Raw genomic sequence first — 15,862 nt, forward strand, 5'->3', positions numbered from 1 at the left:
CGATGTTACTACTCTATGTTACTACCCATTGTGGCTAGTCTTACTGCGGCGCTTCAAGGATGGCTGATCAGCTTCAATCGCCCACACGCCACATTGATGCAGCTTTAATGCCTCACTAAACACCCGTCGGTCCATCTTTACTGTGCATCTCGCCCCCGCATCGGCCGGCGAGGCGCTCATCGCTGCTTGCGCCTCTCGAGGGCCTCGACTGGACCTGCATCAGCCAATGCGTGCATCGCTTGTCCCGCGTCGGTCTCTCGTACATGTGATCGATTGGATCGAGGCTCGGATTGTTTTCTCTCGCGAGAAGGACGACGTGGGCACATTACTTGATCAGTGGGCTTCATCAAAGAGGGCCCAATTAACTGCAGGCCTTCAATTTTGTTGCGGGAGTAGCTGCCCAGTCCAGTGGCCAGAAGTAATGCGCAAGAGTTTGATTAGACGGCCAAAAATGCTTAGAACTGGAGATCCGACAGTCAAGAATGCTAATGGCCTGAGATGCTAGGAAAAGTGCTCAGTTTTAATATATCTAAATGAACATGCACATCTCAATATGTACATTAACACATTTACAATCTAAAAATGGTAATCAACCCAAAAATAATTGTGCATTTTTTAAATGATCAAGATCAAGAAAATCTATGTAGACACATCATCTTCACACATTCACTCATTCAAATATGTAAATGTAATCATCTAAAATGCAGATAATAATAGCGACAAGATCTTTGTTGGACCATTAAAGGCTGAAATTTGGGCTCGCCGAAAACCAAGATCTTTGACGGTTCATAGCTTGTATTAATCATGGTATGAAAGATAAAAGACTAAGTTGCCATTGCAAATGTAGGACCATAAAAATAAATTTTGTATCGAACAAAGAGGCTTGAACTTGCATTTAGATATTGGTTTGAACTTGTGGCTTCTTTGCTGCCCTGCAAACATCATGGGAAGCATGTAGGCAAACTTACTATAGTAGTTATCAAATTTTAAGCTTCTAAACCTTACATTACAAAGAAAAGTATAAGACCTTCTGGGTGCTATGTTCTTGACTATTACTTTGGAAATCATCGGTTACTGCTAGAAATAAGGAGAAATACATGTGTATATCCAAACCATGTTGGTGTGTTGTGTGAGCGGTGTCAAAATTGTGCAAAGAGTAGTAACAGTACTCTGTCAAGCCTGAACCCAATGCTTCCCAGCAATGTCTTCGCGTATTTGAAAGAAAAGAGAAGAGCAACATAACACTTGACATAGCAAGAACATGCGAGTGCCATGAATAAATACAGTTGTAAGACATGCAGTTTGCTAAACCACTTGGGCTAAGAGTACATATTTTAAGATCAACGTAACATTGAGGGGTTGTTTGGTTTCTAGCCACACTTTGCCACATGTTAAGTTAGGCAAGTTTTGTCAATTTAGGTGTTTGTCTGGTTTTAGCCACACCTAAAGCAAAAATCTTTTTTTTGACAAATAAGCCCCACATGTCATACAGACAAAAAATGTAGCAAGACTCCCGAGGCAAGCCAATGTGTGGCTAACTATTTGAGCACCTAACATAAAGCAAGTGTGACAAACATAGTATGATTTTTTTGAGGGGTAAACATAGTGTGATAAGCTGTGACAAAATTAGTCACAAACCAAACAAGCCCTGAGTTTTTTTTCTTTTCTTTCAGCTTTTTTTTTTTTTTGAGACAAACGGGTGGTAAGAGTTATATGACCTTCAGCCCAAATAGGTGGTGGAGCGGTCCACAAGTCCAGCCCAATACCCAATAGGCAGAGCGGTCAGCTTGTCAAAGGGGAATCCCGTGTTCGATTGGGACCCGGGTCAACCAGGACCCGTCCGTTTTATAGGGGAAACCACAACGGCGGCGATGCGGCTACTCTCCGGCGTCCCCGCCTCCGCGTCCTCCCGCCTCACCTCCCCGCGCATCTCCTTCGCCCGCTCGAGCCGTAGAAGCATGGGGGCGAACGACCCCACTACCGGCACCGCCTCCTCGTCATCCTCTTCCTCGGCCACTGCCAGCGCCGGCGCTGGCGCCGGCGCGGCCCAGAAGCCGTGGCTGTTCGTCGGGCTCGGGAACCCCGGCAGGATGTACAAGGGGACCCGCCACAACGTAAGATTCCGGCGCTCCAGCTGTCTGGATCCCGCTTTGCTTGTCTTAGAAGGAACTCTGCGTTTTCAGCTGGTAGCCCTGTCGACTGTCCAAGTTAATCATGATGCAATTCATAAATCCTACTGGTAGTTGCTAGAAATTAGTACAATTTTCTGAAGCCATTTTAACTACGTCTACAAACATTGATGTTGCGTGGTTGGAAAGGCTAATTAGGCTTGATGCTAAGCTCCTCGCCAGGGTAAAGGTGTTATCTTTTTGGTTGCTTGCTTGATACTACAAACTCTTGGCTTTCAGTTAACTGCGTTCTGTCCCGATTAATGTGATTAGTTGAACTATACTCTGGATTACAGTATATCACTATTATATCCTGTTGGTAATCATTCTGTTGTTGCATATAGGTTGGGTTTGAGATGATTGATGCTATTGCAGAAGCTGAGGGGATATCTGTCAGCACTAAGCAATTCAAATCGATGGTTGGGAAAGGTAATTTCCACACATAAAGCTTGTTGATTTACAATAGGTGCAGCTATGCAGTAGTTGTACATTTGAGATATACTCCCTCCATCCCAAAATAAGTGTCTCAACCTTAGTACAACTTTGTAAAATAAGTTTCTCAAGCTTAGTACAACTTTGTACTAAAGTTAGTACAAAGTCGAGACACTTATTTTGGGACGGAGGGAGTAATTTATAACGGACCACTGCAACAAGCTAAATGTTGGCCTGCTCAAATTATGTCTAGCTCTGTTTTTGAATTGTGTTTTCCGGCAGCTTTTTTTTACTTTGCTAATTGTTCACATAAAGAGTAACCAAATAAGGCTTGTTGGTTAAGACTTGGTATTCATCATTCTGTCCCTCTGACGCACTTTCCTGTAAGAAAGCAAAATCAAATGTTCTTGCTGTTTCTATTGAGTATTATCCAACTCCAGGACGTTGTAATAGTCTAATAGATGGGTGTGAACTGTTAACCCATCATTTGTGGTTGCACTCTATTTTTGAGAAAAACGATTCCTTCGTGACCTTTATGCACTAGGCTTATATCTTTGGTTAACGTACTGTAAGAAGTATCTACATGCCAATATTTGTGTAATCAAGAATTATGTCCTTAAAACGCAAGTTCTTAGTTTTTTTTTTCGTATGCTTGATTGTTTGTTCGCAATGGACATGGATAAGTATTTAAATTCCTGAAACGGCATTGTTGATCATATTGCCTTGTATTTATAGGCCTTATTGGTGATGTCCCTGTAATGCTTGCCAAGCCGCAGACTTTTATGAATGCAAGTGGTGAGTCTGTAAGTACAGCAACTCTAATAATGCAGCTTCAGATCACTACTTTCAGCAGGCCCTGTTTACTGAATAGGACTGCCTTATGCAGGTCGGCCAGCTGGTTTCATATTTCAAGATACCACTTAACCAAGTCGTTCTGGTAAATATTGTCCGCTAGCTCATAATACATGTTTTGATGTTCCTAGTTATTCACAAACTGTTGTTTGATTCTTTTAGATCTACGATGATCTAGACTTACCCTTTGCAAAACTACGTCTACTGCCAAAGGGGGGACATGGTGGGCACAATGGGTATTTATTTAACCTGTTCCCATCCTGCTATGTTCCGCGGTTCTTTGTTATTTGTTCTTAATCGTTTGCCCTTTGTTCTACCTTAACATATGATTAATGTTTCAGGATGAGAAGTGTCATTCACCATCTGAAACAAAGCCGTGATTTCCCACGGCTAAGAGTTGGTATGTCAAACGATCGCTTCTTTTAACTCCTTTGTCATTGAGGTGACGAATCTGAAAATACAAATCCCCCAAATGTTTTGCAGGCATTGGACGGCCAACTGGAATGATGGGAGCCATCGGTTTTGTTCTACGTGCATTCAGCAAGGAAGAACAAGAAGAGGTACTTTTACCCGCATATTGCATTGTACATATTTTTGACAAAAATATACCAAACTGAAGAATATGCGTGGAAATTTGCTTCTGCGCTGATCCTGTGCTTTTTTTTTCTTGTAAGCAAGCACTCAGTGACTAGCTGAAGCACTATGTCTATGTGTACAAAAAACCACAGCATCAACTAACTTCTGTCTCCACCCCAATCTTTTGCAGCTTGATTCCACGTTCCTGAGGGGCTTGCAAGCGGTGCGGATAATGTTGCTGGAAGGATTCAACAAGAGTGCGACCTTCGTGAACACTCCAGCTCCACGGCCACCTGAAAACGTTGAAGAGATGAAAATAACCTGACCGTAAACAGCGCTGCGATGCACACTGTGAAGTGTAAATTAGTTTGTTCAGGTTAAGAGTCACTCAGGTAGCTGCAGAAACTAGAAAGCGCAAAGGACCTTTGTCCTTTGAGCATATGTATCCTGAATTCCAGATTCATTTTGAGCATATGTATCCTGAATTCCAGATTCATTTGTAGAGGCGTCCAATGGAGCGCACACCAAAGCTTGTAACAGTTGTACTACGTTTTCGCCTCCAGCGTGAAGCATTTATTTGTTCTAGTGCTTATATCAGCAGCTTTTGTTCCAAGCAGATCTCCTTGTGTAACAAATTGAGTTTCTCTATTTTACATGGCTTGATTGCCGCCTTTTTGGCATTTTTAACGACTCTGTAATGAAACTTAGGTTATGTGCATCTGTTGAGGCACAGATATTATTGTACTTTCTAGAAATGTACATATGTGGTATGTTTATCCAGTTGATTTCAAAACCTGGGATGTTTTGTCGATAAAAATTGAACATTGTGTTTCTGCATTTGATATTTTTTGGGCTCCTTTGGTTCAGAGGAAAACCGTAGGAGTTTTAGAGGATTTGATTTGGATCATTGGAATTTTTTCCTATGACGTCGTTTGGTTCGTACGATCGGAATCCTTAGGAACCTAAGGATTGGATTACGCTACGTTTTCTAGTCCAATTCTTAGATTTCTTTTTAGTTTTTTTTCAATCCTGTAGAATTCAATAAAATAGCCCAAATGATGTACGCGTGGCACAAAGTAACACCGCCCTGAACGTTAGAATGCTTCGTTTTTTTTCTATTCCTGTGCTTTGAGATTGATGTAGATCGAAAGAGGATTTACAAATGCTTGATGGACTGCTGTCATATTTCTCAGTAGTTGCTGTCAATCTGGTCATGAGAATCGACAGCTTTGTCTGAATGATCATCAGCTGGATGTGATCTGATTGAACAGACGGTGCCCGTCAGATGTCGGCTAAATCTAAATCAGGGCCGTCCATCCATGCAGTTTCTACCGCTTTCCAGTTCCCACCAACCCCCACCCGCTACAGTCTAAAACCCTCGTCCACCTCCACAGTCCGCATCCCACCCACTGCCCCCAATCCCCGCATCCCCGCCGCCGCCGCCGCCGCCGCCAGCTCCACCATGGCGGCCACCACCCACGCCCCCTCCCCCTCCCCGTCCCTCTCCTTCCTCCTCTCCCGCCCCCGCTCCGCCGCGCCGCAGCTCCGCCTCCGCCCAGCCGCCCACCGCCGCGTCCGCTGCGCCACCGACGCCGCCGTCCCCGCCCCCGCCCCCGCCCCCGCCGCCACCAACAAGCACCGGCGCGCGGCGGACGAGGACATCCGCGAGGAGGCGGCGCGGCACCGCGCCCCGGCCAACGACTTCTCCGCCTGGTACGAGCCCTTCCCCCCCGGCCCCGGCGGGTCCGGCACGGACGAGCGCTACTCCCTGGACGAGATCGTGTACCGCTCCAGCTCCGGCGGCCTCCTCGACGTGCGCCACGACATGGACGCCCTCGCGCGCTACCCGGGGTCCTACTGGCGGGACCTCTTCGACTCCCGCGTCGGCCGCACCGTCTGGCCCTACGGCTCCGGCGTCTGGTCCAAGAAGGAGTTCGTGCTCCCGGGGATCGACCCGGACCACATCGTCTCCCTCTTCGAGGGCAACTCCAACCTCTTCTGGGCCGAGCGCCTCGGCCGCGACCACCTCGCCGGCATGAAGGACCTCTGGGTCAAGCACTGCGGCATCTCCCACACGGGTTCCTTCAAGGACCTCGGCATGACCGTGCTCGTCAGCCAGGTCAACCGCCTCCGCCGCGCCCCGCTCTCCCGCCCCATCGCCGGCGTCGGCTGCGCCTCCACGGGGGACACCTCCGCCGCGCTCTCCGCCTACTGCGCGGCTGCCGGGATCCCAGCCATCGTCTTCCTCCCGGCCAACCGCATCTCGCTCGAGCAGCTCATCCAGCCCATCGCCAACGGCGCCACCGTGCTCTCCCTCGACACGGACTTTGATGGCTGTATGCGGCTCATCAGGGAGGTGACTGCCGAGCTGCCCATTTACCTTGCCAATTCGCTCAATTCGCTCAGGCTGGAGGGGCAGAAGACGGCAGCCATTGAGATACTGCAGCAGTTCGATTGGGAGGTCCCAGATTGGGTCATTGTACCGGGAGGCAATCTTGGAAACATATATGCTTTCTACAAGGGATTCGAGATGTGCCGTGTTCTTGGTCTCGTTGATCGTCTGCCACGGCTTGTCTGCGCACAGGCCGCCAATGCCAACCCGCTGTACCGCTACTACAAGTCAGGGTGGACACAATTCCAGCCACAGGTGGCTGAGCCAACATTTGCGTCGGCGATTCAGATCGGTGACCCTGTATCGGTCGACCGTGCGGTGGTCGCACTCAAGGCAACAAATGGCATCGTCGCAGAGGCCACGGAGGAGGAGCTCATGAATGCAATGTCCCTCGCAGACCGCACCGGCATGTTTGCCTGCCCGCACACTGGGGTCGCGCTCGCGGCTCTCTTCAAGCTCCGGGAAGAGGGCACCATCGGGGCAAATGACCGCACAGTGGTCGTCAGCACGGCGCACGGCCTCAAGTTCTCCCAGTCCAAGATAGACTACCATGATCAGAAGATCGAAGACATGGCCTGCAAGTACGCCAACCCGCCGGTCAGCGTCAAGGCTGACTTCGGCGCCGTCATGGACGTCCTCAAGAAGAGACTCAAGGGTAAGCTTTGAGCATGCCCTGCTGCTGCTGCTGCTGCTGCTGACCCCTCCGATTGGCTACTGCGATTCGATTGTCTTGTGCATCTGATTCAAATGTGATTGGTTTGCTGTGTGGAGCATCCGAACCCTTGATTTGAAATCTTGTAGGTGAGTGAGACTCTTGTAGGCGTCTGCGGGGAATGGTTAGGGGGGTGGGGTTGATTATCGCTTGTACCGTGTTGTGTTCTATGGATAATAAACGGTTGTGTTATGTTGCTGTTCATTGAATAATCAATCATTCAGTCTGTTTGCTCCATGTTGCACTGGATTGCTGGAAATGTTCACTGCTCTATGGACTGTCACTAGTATTTGAGGTTTCTTTCTTCTGAAGTTGTCTTTGACGAGTGATGACTGACAAGCTGAAGTTGGATTCAGGTGCTATATACTACGCCTACAGCCTACTCCGGCCTTCCAGTTTACATGAGTCTTGTCGACACTTTTCGATTCTTCATTTTAGTTTCGTTTTTAGACAACGGGCAGCACTCTTGCATTCATTCATAATGTTTTCATTACAAACAATGGTCCTGTCCTGATAACTTGAGGTTCATACCAGCACGACCCAACATCATATTCTGCAGATTTTGCAAGAACATGAGATGCCTCATTGCTACAACATTTTGCATGAATAAAATTACTAGATAAAAAACATTGAGGCTCTATTCTTGATATCTTAGACACTGCCGCCTACAGATGATCTGTCAAACTCACATTGCACCTTATTTATCCAAGATAGGCGGTGGTCTGAACTGGGAAAATATCAGGTGCTTCCTCTGAAAACTCTGAATTGCCTCTGAAAACTTTGAACTACATGTATCTTATGAAAACCTGAACTCCTGCAAAAGACGAGAGGCTGGCGCGATGCTAGGGCTTTCAGACACTTCTGGGATTCCAACATGGTGAATAGCACCCCGATTCGCTTCCTGCACATCCATGAACAACGACGCCTAGACCAGCTTGTCCAGAGTGGGCGAAAGTCGCCGCATCAACATTTATCTGCAGAACATCTTCCTGTGGCACAGACCATTTTCTTTTTGGTGATGAGATCAGAGGCAAGGCTTTGATTTTACCCACCGTACGGAAGGGGTGAAGCTTCAGCTCGCCATTACTGGAGCAGTGGAGCTGTTGTATGGCCTGGAAATCTGAAGCTTCGCCGATTCAGAATTTCGGCCCAATATCCATGGCATGATATCAACATAGCCTATTAGCTTCAGGCAAATACCATATGCATATTTTATTTGTTTCCATAGCTCTTGGACTTTTTTTTTGCGAATAGAAGGGAATTTATTCCATAGAATTAGGGTTACAATCTGCTAACACAAGTTCTGTAACGAAAGGGGGGCCACGTTGCAACCAACAAGCGGTGCTACGTGCCAAGCGAGTTGAGCATAACTAGCAAGACAATGTGCAACCCTGTTTTGCGTTCTAGCAATCTTAACAGGTTTGAACTCCCTAGATGACATGGAAATCTTGATTTCCTTCACCAGTTGCCTGCATCCCGCACAGAACAACACCCTAGTCGACGGATTCGGACTTGTCGGAGTCAGATCCGCTTCCCACCATGCCGGAGAAGGTCGAGACCGCCGGACGGGAGCTTGGGGGCGGAGTGGACTGGAGGGGAATGGAATGGAGTGGCTAGGGTTTGGTTCGTGGAGCCGATATCAACGAATATATATGGGGTCGGGTGGACCAGCATGGGTCGGCTCCGACATGGCGGACGCGCCAGGCCACCCCATATGCATCCCAGATTTGGGACAGATATGAGGGGTTCTAGTCAGCCCAGGTGTTTGAGGCGCCCATTTGGGTCGCATTTTTTAGGGCCGTCCGCCCGAGCGTTTGAGGAGGGTTTGAGGCGCCCAGCTGTAGATACTCTAAGCCTGATCAAATCCCAAGCTATCCTCTAAGTTTAGATGGTAGCAGTGACCTTCCTCTTGGCCTCTTTCTTCTTTGTAGGTTTGAAGCTGGCGTCTAGAGGTCTGTGGCCTAATTTTGTTTTTGAAACGAGGCAATAGATTTGCCATTTTCAATGATTAAGGGAGAATTTTAGAGGACAAGGTCCAAGGCCAAATTACAACAATCACTAATGCGGCATTACATAACTCAAGTGCCTTGCCCGCAATGCTTCAAAGATAGCTCTCCTCCTTAATCCTAGCGACAATGACTCTCACCAAAAACGGTATTATTACGATAGATCCATGCATTCCTCTCTTTCTACAACCCCCAAGAGATAAGCAACATCAAGGAAGTAAGCGACCTTCGTGATTTGGTCTTCTTGGTAGCATTGTGGCTCCACCTCTCTTTGGCACAAATCGCGTCACCCCAGTCGAAAGGATGCACTTCATGGAAACCATGACAATCTTTGATCATGCGCCAAACTCTAATAGTGTGGTCCTGCTTGCACGGGGGACAAAGGTTATATAGTTTGGCCACCCATGATGATGAAGTCTGCCCGTCGTCCAAATTCTATTGTTGATTGCCAGCCATGTGAATAACTTGCATTTAGAGGGTGCCCAAATCTTCCAAATAGTTGGGATCATGGCCCTGTCATTCTGGCTAAAGAATTGCGCCTTGTATGCTGCCACCACTGAGTAGTGTCCGCTAGTAGTGAAGTTCCAAGTGATAGTGTCGAGCGTATCAATGTTAAGGTGGACATGGGAGAGCCTCTCCCAAAGGGTGACAAATTAAAAGATGTGTTCAACGATCATGCCTTGAAGAATGACCACCCAGGAAGTCCAGTGGTTGTCATGCAAAGCCATTTAAACCGAGCAATTTTCTTCTTCTTCGACAAGTCATAGATTTGGAGCCATGTCTTTGGGCCTAATCCCATCGAGCCAAGATGACTCCCAGAACTTGGTAAACATGCAATACTCAACTTGGAACTTGATTGCCGTGACAAAGATATCTCGGTCATTGGCATCACAAGGGGTTACCAAGCCAACCCATGGCTTGGCGGGGTGAAGTCACTCGACCCACAAGCACTATGGCGAAGGGCAATGGAAAACTTGTCGAGATTTAGGATTTCGAGGCCTCCATGCAGCTGACTTGCACACTTGCTCTCAATTTATCTTGCATTTTTCACCTGTGACCTTATCACAACCTGCCCAAAGGAAAGACGTCACCCATAAATCTAACATGGTCATGTAGTAGATAGCAATCACCGTGAGGACCGGCTTGACCAAGACCGCACGACCTGCTGAGCAATATGCCTCCCCACCCAAGGAGTTGTTAAACATAGAGTTATATTCAGAGGACTCTTGGGCCGGCCGAGGCTATCTTGTCTCTCACGTTGGATTTGTTAGGATAGATATTCTGTTTAACTTATCTCTATCCTCTCACCTCCCTCTCCTGTAATATCTCATGTGGTTAGCCTCGACGCTGCCATCTTCCGTAACCTCTCAACATATCAATATAAACCTGTGGGTCTCCATGTATGGAGATTGAGACGCTTACCCATATTTTCTACATGGTATACAGAGCCTAATCCCTCCCATCACATCTAGCGCCTTCATCAATTTCTTCATCCACCATGTCGTCTTCCTCCTCAACCACCTCATCCGGTCTCAACAACAACACATCCGAACCTCTTACCCGTACCAACTACATCCTATGGCGTGCTCAAGCTAGATCACAAATCATGGGAGCCAGTCTATACGGCTACCTCGACCAAACCACCGAAGAACCCTCCAAAACCATCACCACCAAGACCATCGATGGCAAGGATCAGGTCGTCATGAACCCTGCCTATGCCCCCTGGTTGATCCAGGATCAACAAATCGTAGCATATCTTCTTAGGAATCTGTCCAAGGAGGTTCTTGTCCAGGTTGCATCTCTTGAGAAATCACATGCGATCTGGAGCGCCCTAGCAAACATGTTCTCTGCCGTCTCCTTGTCCCACGCCAACAATATCCGAGCTGCACTCACCAATGCACAAAAGGGGTCTCAATCCGCCTCTGCATACTTCGGACACATGCGATCGCTCTCTGATGGACTCGCGGCGGCGGGCAAACCCATCGGAGAGCCCGAGCTCATCTCCTTCATCATTGCAGGGCTGGACATGGAGTACCAGCCGATTGTCTCTGCGCTGGACGTGTGCACGGAGCCGGTCACCGTCGACATACTCTTCTCCATGGTGGCCAACTTTGACCAGAGGGTAGAGATGTTCCATGGGAACGGTAGCGGCGCCTTCAAGTCGTCGGCGAACGTTGTCTCTCGCGGTCGGCAAGGAGGTAACAAGGGAAACTATCCCAACCAGAAGGGCAACGGGGGAGGATCCCGTGGTTCTGGTGGATACAGCAGCGGTGGTCGCGGTGGCCACAACGGTGGCTATGGTGGTAACGGTGGCGGCCACAACGGTGGTGGTGGCTACCACCAGAACAACCAAGGCGGCGGCAGTGGGGGCTATCATGGTGGTGGCGGCGGCTACTATCACCAGGGCCCTCACAACGGCAACAACAACCCTCGGTGCCCCCCAACAGCAACAACAGGGTGCGTAACTTCCAAGGCTACGAGGGCTATGAGGGTAAATGTCAAATTTGCAAAAAAAAACAAATCACATTGCTAAAGATTGTGATTGGCGTTATGCCGATGATACTTCACAAAAGAAAAAAGTTGCAGCTGCAGCCGACGTGTCCTATGGTGTTGACACCAATGGGTACATGGACACGGGTGCCACAAATCACATCACTGGCAAACTAGAGAAGATGACAATGCATGAGCAGTATCGTGGCCAAGATCAAGTTTACACCGCCTCAAACGGTGCAGGTATGGACATTAGTCATATTGGTCAAGCAATTATCAAAACACCACACAAAAATCATGAAATCAAAGATATCTTACATGTTCCGGATGCATCCAAAACCTTGTTATCTGTCCATCGCATTGCTCTTGACAATAATGTTTTTCTAGAATTTCACTCGTTCTTCTTTTTGATCAAGGATCAGGCCACGAGGAGAATTCTGTTGGGGAACGTAGCACAAATTCAAAATTTTCTACGCATCACCAAGATCAATCTATGGAGAGACTAGCAACGAGAGAGAGGGGAGTGCATCTTCATACCCTTGAAGATTGCTAAGCGGAAGCGTTACAAGAACGCGGTTGATGGAGTCGTACTCGCGGTGATTCAAATCGCGGAAGATCCGATCTAGCGCCGAACGGACGACGCCTCCGCGTTAAACACACGTATAGCCCGGGGACGTCTCCTCCTTCTTGATCTAGCAAGGGGAGAGGAGAAGTTGAGGGAGAAATCCGACAACACGACGGCATGGTGGTGGTGGAGTTTGTAGTATTCCTGAAGGGCTTCGCCAAGCACTACGGAGTAGGAGGAAGAGTTGGAGGAGGGAGGGGCTGCGCCAGGGGAAGGGTGTGGCTGCCCTCCCACCCCCTCACTATATATAGGGGGAAGGGAAGAGGGGGCCGACCCGTCTAGATGCATCTAGAGGAGGGGGCGGCGGCCAGGGGAAACCCTAGATGGGTTTGGGCGCCCCCACCCCCTAGGAAACTTGCCCCCCAAGCCGGGAGGGGAGGCTGCCCTAGGGGTAGCGCCCCTACCTCTCCAGGTTATGTGAGATGGGGTGGGAGGGGCGCTCAGCCCCTTAGTGGGCTGATGTGCCCCCTCCCCTTGGCCCATAAGGCCCCCCCAACACTTGCCCAGGGCCTCCGAAACCCCTTTCGGACACGCTGGTCATCACCTGGTACCTCCGGAACAATTCCGGACTCCAATACCCTTCGTCCAATATACCGATCTTCACCTCCGGGCCATTCCGGAGCTCCTTGTCACGTCCGGGATCTCATCCGGGACTCCGAACAACCTTTGGTAATCACATACTATTTTCCCATAACAACTCTAGCGTCATCGAAACTTAAGTGTGTAGACCCTACGGGTTCGGGAATCATGCAGACATGACCGAGACAGCTCTCTGGCCAATAACCAACAGCGGGATATGGATACCCATGTTGGCTCCCACATGTTCCACGATGATCTCATCGGATGAACCACGATGTCAAGGATTCAAGCAATCCCGTATACAATTCCCTTTGTCAATTGGTATGTTACTTGCCCGAGATTCGATCATCGGTATCCCAATACCTCGTTCAATCTTGTTACCAGCAAGTCACTTTATTCGTTCCGTAATGCATGATCCCGTGACCAACTACTTAGTCACATTGAGCTCATTATGATGATGCATTATCGAGTGGGCCCAGAGATACCTCTCCGTCATACGGAGTGACAAATCCCAGTCTCGATTCGTGCCAACCCAACAGACACTTTCGGAGATACCTGTAGTGCACCTTTATAGCTTCCCAGTTATGTTGTGACGTTTGGCACACCCAAAGCATTCCTACGGTATCCGGGAGTTGCACAATCTCATGGTCTAAGGAAATGATACTTGACATTAGAAAAGCTTTAGCAAACGAGCTAACACGATCTTGTGCTATGCTTAGGATTGGGTCTTGTCCATCACATCATTCTCCTAATGATGTGATCCCGTTATCAATGACATCCAATGTCCATGGTCAGGAAACCATAACCATCTATTGATCAACGAGCTAGTCAACTAAAGGCTCACTAGGGACATGTTGTGGTCTATGTATTCACACATGTATTACGGTTTCCAGTTAATACAATTATAGCATGAACAATAGACAATTATCGTGAACAAGGAAATATAATAATAACCATTTTATTATTGCCTCTAGGGCATATTTCCAATAGTCTCCCACTTGCACTAGAGTCAATAATCTAGTTCACATCACTATGTGATTGTAATGAATTCAACACCCATGGGGTTTGATCATACCTCGCTTGTGAGAGAGGTTATTAGTCAACGATGAAAGATCGAGGATGTCGCCTAGAGGGGGGGGGGTGAATAGGCGCTTTAAAATAATTACGGTTTAGGCTTGAACAAATGCGGAATAAACCTAGCGGTTAATTTGTCAAGCACAAAACCTAAAACAACTAGGCTCACCTATGTGCACCAACAACTTATGCTAAGCAAGATAAGCAACTATGTGATAGCAAGATATATGACAAAGAACAATATGGCTATCACAAAGTAAAGTGCATAAGTAAAGGGCTCGGGTAAGAGATAACCGAGGCACACAGAGACGACGATGTATCCCGAAGTTCACACCCTTGTGGATGCTAATCTCTGTTTGGAGCGGTGTGGAGCCACAATGCTCCCCAAGAAGCCACTAGGGCCACCGTAATCTCCTCACGCCCTCACACAATGCAAGATGTCGTGATTCCACTAAGCGACCCTTGGGGGCGGTCACCGAACCCGTACACTTTGGCAACCCTTGGGGGCGGTCACCGGTACCCGTCAAATTGCTCGGGGCGATCTCCACAACCTAATTGGAGACCCCGACGCTTCCCCGGAGCTTTACACCACAATGATTGAGCTCCAAACAACACCAACTGTCTAGGGCGCCAAGGCACCCAAGAGGAATAAGCTCTAGGGTGTCCGAAACACCCAAGAGTAACAAGCTCAAAGGGTACCAAGCACCCAAGAGTAATAAGCTTCTCAACTTGTAACTTCCACGTATCACGTGGAGAACTCAAACTGATGCACCAAATGCAATGGCAAGGGCACACGGAGTGCCCAAGTCCTTCTCTCTCAAATCCCACCAAAGCAACTAATGCTAGGGAGGAAGATGAGAGGAAGAACAAGAAGGAGAACGCCAAGAACTCCAAGATCTAGATCCAAGGGGTTCCCCTCACATACAGGAGAAAGTGATTGGTGGAAATGTGAATCTAGATCTCCTCTCTCTTTTCCCTCAAAAACTAGCAAGAATCCATGGAGGGATTGAGAGTTAGCAAGCTCGAAGAAGGTCAACAATGGGGGAAGAACACAAGCTCAAAGGATAAGGTTCATTGGGGAAGAAGACCCCCTTTTATAGGTGGGAAAAAATCCAACCATTATGCTCACAACCCGCACAGAGCGGTACTACCGCTCCAAGGAGCGGTACTACCGCTAGGGCGGTAGTACCCCTTTGAAACACAACAGGGAGGAGGCAAAAAGGCCAGAAGAATCATCGGAGCGATAGTACCGCTTGACCTCACGGTACTACTGCTAGGGGTAGCGGTACTACTGCTAAGGGTAGCGGTACTACTGCTTGCGAGCGGTACTAAAAAATTACATCCGGGCCTACCACCGTAGGACTTGGGACGAGTTTTTGGTCCGGAATGGTACTACCGTTGTAGGAGCCGTGGTAGTACCGCTCTGGAGTGGTAGTAAAAAATTACATCTGCTCCAATTCGTGGTAGTACCGCTGCAGCCTTTTCAGAACACCAAAACTGCCACAACTTTTGCAAACGGACTCCAAATTCGATGAAACCAAGTTTGTTGGAAAGATAGCGACAAAGGCTAACACAATATTTAAAGAAATATCAATAAGAAGCAAATTAGAAAAGTCCCATAAGAAAATGGTGAGAACCCTTCCTCGGATAAGATCGGTAAAACCTCCAACACCGAAAACATCATAGAAGACGCATGCGAACTCCGTTTTCGATGAACTCAAGCTTGTCATCAAGATGACCATAAGCTCTAAGACTCACAAAGAGATCCAAACAATAACCAAGAAACATGATGCAAGGATGCAATGGTTTGAGATCTCTACTAACGATACAATCAAGCTACCAACTTGAGAGCCCCCCTTGATAGTACGGTAAACGATCCTATAACCCGGTCTCCCAACTACCACCATGAGATCGGTAAAATAGAAAACCTATCAAGGGAAAACCTTTGCCTTGCAC

General features: G+C 48.1%; 2 protein-coding genes across 2 annotated transcripts; both read left to right on the plus strand.

Annotated features, from left to right (window-relative positions):
• The first annotated feature begins 1,798 nt into the window (after positions 1-1,798).
• Positions 1,799-4,620, plus strand: LOC123143638 (peptidyl-tRNA hydrolase, mitochondrial). Its single transcript, XM_044562584.1, has 8 exons — positions 1,799-2,114; positions 2,513-2,597; positions 3,336-3,403; positions 3,487-3,537; positions 3,615-3,688; positions 3,794-3,852; positions 3,936-4,012; positions 4,219-4,620. The coding sequence occupies exons 1-8, from the start codon at positions 1,872-1,874 to the stop codon at positions 4,351-4,353; spliced, it is 792 nt and encodes a 263-aa protein (XP_044418519.1). The 5' UTR covers positions 1,799-1,871; the 3' UTR covers positions 4,354-4,620.
• An 855-nt stretch (positions 4,621-5,475) lies between these two features.
• On the plus strand, positions 5,476-7,369 carry LOC123143647 (threonine synthase, chloroplastic). The gene has a single exon (XM_044562596.1). It carries the CDS (start codon positions 5,491-5,493, stop codon positions 7,084-7,086), a length of 1,596 nt encoding a protein of 531 aa, XP_044418531.1. The 5' UTR covers positions 5,476-5,490; the 3' UTR covers positions 7,087-7,369.
• The last annotated feature ends 8,493 nt before the right edge of the window (positions 7,370-15,862 follow it).

Source organism: Triticum aestivum, chromosome 1B (genome assembly GCF_018294505.1).
Source record: "Triticum aestivum cultivar Chinese Spring chromosome 1B, IWGSC CS RefSeq v2.1, whole genome shotgun sequence".
In the NCBI taxonomy this organism is placed as follows: domain Eukaryota; kingdom Viridiplantae; phylum Streptophyta; class Magnoliopsida; order Poales; family Poaceae; genus Triticum; species Triticum aestivum.

Bases quoted from the DNA above. Each gene is read 5' to 3' on its own strand.
- LOC123143638 (XM_044562584.1), top strand. From the start codon at position 1,872: ATGCGGCTACTCTCCGGCGTCCCCGCCTCCGCGTCCTCCCGCCTCACC. The intron at 3,404-3,486 runs GTAAGTACAGCA...TGCCTTATGCAG, and splicing joins TGAATGCAAGTGGTGAGTCT to GTCGGCCAGCTGGTTTCATA. The intron at 4,013-4,218 runs GTACTTTTACCC...AATCTTTTGCAG, and splicing joins GCAAGGAAGAACAAGAAGAG to CTTGATTCCACGTTCCTGAG.
- LOC123143647 (XM_044562596.1), top strand. From the start codon at position 5,491: ATGGCGGCCACCACCCACGCCCCCTCCCCCTCCCCGTCCCTCTCCTTC.